At 60.6% G+C, this 5,687-nt stretch overlaps 1 protein-coding gene across 1 annotated transcript; it reads left to right on the forward strand.

The window, feature by feature from the left end:
* Positions 1-1,646: 1,646 nt before the first annotated feature.
* Positions 1,647-4,238, forward strand: LOC144742084 (uncharacterized; the record flags this gene model as incomplete). The annotated part of the gene is made up of 2 exons (XM_078624586.1): positions 1,647-1,867; positions 3,195-4,238. Coding segments are annotated over 2 exons (1,031 nt in total), but the record flags the coding sequence as incomplete, so codon positions are not given.
* Positions 4,239-5,687: the final 1,449 nt, after the last annotated feature.

Below are 5,687 nucleotides of genomic sequence, written 5' to 3' on the forward strand. Positions count from 1 at the left end.
CTAAAAAGTGGAAAATTTTTGGAAATTTTTTTTTACGAAAATAAATTGTCACGCACAACGAGTCTGTGTGCAAAATGTCAGCTCGATTGGATCACGGGAAGTGGGTTAAAAAACGACCGAAAGATTTGCACGGTCGTAAGCGCGCAAGCAAGCAAGTGAACTTAATATAAAGGATTTAAAAAGAGAGAGAGCGAGAGAGAGAGAGAGGGGCTTGAAGAGCGACAAGTCCGTGGCTCTCACTCCGTCTCTCTCCCTCTCGCGGCTCCCCTTGTCGGCAGTGCAGTCGCCGCTCGCGATGATGGAAGGCGGCGCTAGGCGAATGCGACGTCGCCTCAAATGCGTTGGGGGGGGGGGGCAGCGAGGGAACGGCTCAGGGGGGCGCCCGGGTTCAAATCCCGGTCTCAGTCGCACCCCCTGATTCTCGACCCGGGTTATCGAGTGCGGCGATTTAAAGTTCTCGGCCCGGTCACCCGTGACCACCACACATTAAACACCCCCCCCCCTCACCCCCCCCCCCCCCACACACACACCCACACCACCCCCCGAGTTAAATTTTGGGGTTTCACTTTGAATTTGGACAAATTCCAGCGCACGAGAACTAAACAAATACGAGCTTGATTTGACTGCCACGGGTTGAGAGAGAGGGTGAGAAAGAGAAGGGGGGGGGGTGAGAGAGGGTGATAGAGGGTGAGAGAGAGAGAGAGGGTGAGAGAGGGGGGGGGGGTGAGAGAGAAGGTGAGAGAGGGGAAGGGTGAGAGAGGGTGAGAGAGAGAGAAGGGGGGGGGGGGAGAGAGGGTGAGAGAGAGAGAGAGGGTGAGAGAGGGGGGGGTGAGAGAGGTGAGAGAGGGGAAGGGTGAGAGAGGGTGAGAGAGAGAGAGAGGGGGGGGTGAGAGAGAGAGGGGGGGGGGGGTGAGAGAGAGAGGGGGGTGAGAGAGAGAGGGGGGGGGGGGTGAGAGAGGGTGAGAGAGAGAGGAGGGGTGAGAGAGGGGGGGTGAGAGAGAGGGTGAGTGAGAGAGAGAGGGTGAGAGAGAGAGGGGGGGGGTGAGAGGGGGGGGGGGGGGTGAGAGAGAGGGGGGGGGAAGCCCCGGAAGGGATCTGAGAAGTAGTTCTGCGACAGCCGCTTCTGCGGGCTGCTCTCTGGCGCAGGGTGATTGATATTTGGTGCTTCTAGTGGGGGGGGGGGGGGGGCAATGTGGTAGCGGCAGACGGTAATGACTCAACAGTACGGGTCGGGATGATCCCAGTTTCTCAATGTCGTGCAAGGCGTTCGATTGAAATTACACACGGCCTGGCTGGCCGCTGTGTGTGTGTGGTGAGGGCTGGTAGAATGGGTGTGTGTGGTGAGGTTTGTGAGATTGGGTGAGTGTGTGGTGAGGTTTGGGACATTGGGTGAGTGTGTGGTGAGGTTTGGGACATAGTGTGTGTGTTGAGGTTTGTGTGATTGGTTGAGTGTGTGGTGAGGTTTGTGAGATTGGGTGAGTGTGTGTGGTGAGGTTTGGGACATAGTGTGTGTGTTGAGGTTTGTGTAATTGGTTGAGTGTGTGGTGAGGTTTGTGAGATTGTGTGTGTTGAGGTTTGGGACATTGTGTGTGGTGAGGTTTGGGACATTGTGTGCGTGCACGCCACGTGACGCCACTCGCGAACAGCACTTGCCCCGCCCAACAGCGTTGTCCACGGCCACGCGGGTTCAATCTGTGTGTGCCCCCCAGACGAGACGAAGCCCACCAAGCAGAGGCGGGCGAGGGCGAACTACAGCAGCTGGCAGCTGGAGGAGCTCGAGCGAGCTTTCGCCAGCACGCACTACCCGGACATCTTCATGCGCGAGGCCCTGGCGCTTCGCCTCGACCTCATCGAGGCCAGGGTGCAGGTGAGGAGGCAGGGCGTGGGGGACGAGAGAGCGGGGGGGTGGTGGAGGTGCTGGGGGTGCAGGTGAGGAGGCAGGGCGTGGGGGACGAGAGAGGGGGGGGGTGGTGGAGGTGCTGGGGGTGCAGGTGAGGAGGCAGGGCGTGGGGGACGAGAGAGGGGGGGGGGTGGTGGAGGTGCTGGGGGTGCAGGTGAGGAGGCAGGGCGTGGGGGACGAGGGGTGGTGGGGGGGGGTGGTGGGGGGTAGTGGGGGGGTGGAGGTGGGGGGTAGTGGGGGGGGTGGGTTGGCGGGGGTGGTGGGGGTGGAGGTGGGGGGTAGTGGGAGGGTGGGTTGGCGGGGGTGGAGGTGGGGGGGTGGTGGGGGGATGGTGGGGGTGGAGGTGGGGGGTGGGGGGTGTGGTGGGGGTGGAAGGGTGGTGGGGGGGGGTAGTGGAGGGAGTGGTGGGTGGGGTGGGTGGTGGTGGGGTGGAGGTGGGGGGTGCTGGGGGTGAGGGGGGGGTGGTGGGGGGGGTGGTGAGGGGGGGTGGGGGGGTGGTTGGGAGGTGGTGGGGGGGTTAGTGGGGGGAGTGGGGGGGTCTTGACAGCCACCAATCCCGTTCGTATGCCGTTCGGAGCTTAATGGGTTGCTACTCGCTAACAGCGAACGGCCCTTGCCCCAACCGTTCTGTTGAGGCTACATGGGGGTTCTTTGTCTTTGGTGGTGGTCGCCAAAAGGCGGTCCTGATTCGGTAAAAAATAAAAGAACACCGGATAAGAATATAGAATAGAGGTACAGCAAGTAGGTTGTCGGGGCCTATTTGCAAGGCCGCAGAGGGCGCACTCGTTTTACTTAGAGCACTCACGCGACTTGCGCACATCACCATCATCACCATCATCACCACTACCATCCTCCTTCTCCTCGTCATCCCCACGATCATCATTACCATCATAATCTCCATCATAATCATTGACGCCACAACCATCACGGTAATCACCACCATCATCACCACCATCTTTCACCGTCATTATTATCATGCCATCATCATCATCACTACCACCATCGTCGTGACCATCATTTGTCAACATCACCACCACTGCCAACATCATTTTGCCATCATCATCATGATCATTATCATCATCACAATCATCATCATGATCATTATCATCATCATCAATATCATAACCACCACTACCACCGCCACCATCATCATGATCATCATCACCACAATCATCACCATCAACATAATCATGATTATTACTATTATCACATCATCACAACCACCGCTAACGCCGCCACCATCATCACCGCCACCATCACCGCCACCACCATCATCATCGTCTTCTTCTTCCAGGTTTGGTTCCAGAACAGAAGGGCCAAGATGCGGCGCCAGATGAAGATGGCCGGGAAGGCGAGCGACTCCGCTACCGGGGCTGGAGGAGGAGGAGGGAGTGATGGTGGTGGTGATGGTGCTGATGATGATGGTGGACGAGGTGATGATGAAGACCTAGACGGAGGAGGACTTGAAGATGAACGAGGAGGCGGAGACGGCAGTTTCCGAGTCAGTGCCTCAAGCCACGACGGTGATGGTGTTGATGATGGCGATGCCCGAGATGTTGATGTTGATGATGATGGTGGTGATGTTGATGATGATGGTGGTGGTGGCGATGGTGGTGATGATGATGACCTCTCCGAGTCGGCTCGAGGCGACTCAGGAGAATCGAGTCACGAAGGCAGCGACTCGTCATCTCCATCGGCCTCCGTGCGCATCCAACATCACCAGAACCAACATCATCATCAGCAGCAGCAGAATCAGCATCAGCACAATCATCTTCATCATCAGCAGGCGATCAGAGAGCAGCTGCAGTCCAAGTACGTGTGGCTGGGCATGAGGCCACGTGTCCACTCGCCTCCCACGACTCCGCCCGCACGAGCCCCGAGTCTGACCCCGACGGCTCCAGCGGCGGCCCTCGCTCTGGCCCCTTCCTCGGCGCTCACTCCTTCGGCTTCCTCGGCCATGTCCACGGTGCCGGGGCCGGGGCCCGGTTCGGTGGAGGAGCGCCGCTCGTGCAGCATCGCGATCCTCCGCGCCAAGGCGAGGGAGCACGCGGCCGGCATCCAGCACGCGGCGGCCGCGCTCACGAGCGCCACGCGACTCGCGTGAGACAAGCCTCCTCCTCCTCGTCGTCGTCCTCGTCGGTGTCTTCCTCATCAGCAGCATCGTTCTTCGTCGTCGTCTTCGTCGTCTTCATCGTCATCGGCGTCATCATCGGCGTACTCATCGTCGTCATAATCGTCGTCATCATCATCGTCATAATCGTCGTCATCATCATCGTTGTCGTCGTCATCGTCAACATCGTCATCATCATCATCATCGTCGCCGCGACCACACATCTATACCTCGTCTCACAACAACATCGCCGCCGCGTGCAACTCCCGACTCGAGTTGCGTCGACTCGAAGCAACGCGCCATCGAGCCTCTCTGCGCTGCGCGCGCGCGCGCGACACGTGCGTTCGTGTGTCGCGTGTCACGTGGTGTGTGTCGCGTGTGGTGTGTGTCACGTGTTGTGTGTCGCGTGGTGTGTGTCGAACTCCTCTCGCGCCGCACGTAGCCCTACCGCGCCGATCGCAGGTGCGTAAACGGCGAGTGGCGCGAGACGGACACCGCACGCGGCGTCACGCGACGTGAACCAAAACAACAAATCCACAACGGGGTGGGGGGAGATGGGGGGGGGTCTCGGGTCCACGCTGCGGTGTCCGAGTCTTGACCCGACCTCGACTCGAGCGGCAGGGCGCGGGACCCGCCCCCGTGGCGTGCAGCGACCCCCACTCGCCACTCCGCGTCTCCCGTTGCCGATCGCCACGACCGCCGAGTCGGTTTGAGTCGTCGTCGTCGTCGAGGCGAGCGGCGACACAACGAAGCGTCGAGTCGCGGAACGTCGACACAACCGCCGCGTCCTCCTCCTCCCTCGCCTGGCTCCACTCGGGAATCTTCCTCCGCGCCACTCGCTGCTGCTCCTGCTGCTGCTCCTGCTGCCCCCCCCCCCCTTTCGTCCATCACCGCCGCTGATGGCCACAGCTCACGGACATCAAAGTGACCGCGGCGCGAGCTGCCGGGCGAGGTGCACCGAGGCCGTCACGCGCAGCGCGAGAGAGGAGAACGAGAAGAACGAGGGGAGAGAGGAGGTCTCTCTCTGCGGGCAGGAGGAGGAGGTCGACGAAGGCAGCGGTGTTGGTGGTGGTGTTGGTGGTGGTGGGGGCGGGCTTCACCGACCGAGGTGGCCGGAAAAGATTCTCGCCCCACCGGTGCTCGCCGCGCCGTCCGCCTGTACGTGCACTGACTGTTGGGGCGGCCTGCACAGACTGTTGGGGCGAGTGCTGTTAGCGAGCGCCTACGAAGGCCGGCACGGCACACGAGGTTGGGCGGTCGGGGGGGGGGGGGGGTGAGAGGTCAGCGCCACGCTCGGCCGCCGAATTTGTTTGGGTACTCCAGGTACTCGTTTAAGGCTGAGCCGACCTAGGGGAGACCCCGCAACCGGTTCTCCTCATGGTGACGAAGCAAGCGATGTAAGCCGTGGCCGGGATGCGAACTCGGGGCGCGCTAACCACCGCGCCACCGCTCCAAAGACACGCAACAGAGGCAAAGAGACCCCCGCCCCGTATAGCCTGAGCAGACTGATGGGGCAAGTGCTGTGAGCGAGTAGCACCTACAAAGACAAAGATCCCCCGTATAGCCTGAGCAGACTGTTGGGGCAAGTGCTGTGAGCGAGTAGCACCTACAAAGACAAAGATCCCCCGTATAGCCTGAGCAGACTGTTGGGGCAAGTGCTGTGAGCGAGTAGCACCT

The sequence above is a fragment of the Lampetra planeri genome, unplaced genomic scaffold (genome assembly GCF_965212315.1).
Source record: "Lampetra planeri unplaced genomic scaffold, kcLamPlan1.2.h2 scaffold_849, whole genome shotgun sequence".
NCBI classification, from domain to species: Eukaryota; Metazoa; Chordata; class Hyperoartia; order Petromyzontiformes; family Petromyzontidae; genus Lampetra; species Lampetra planeri.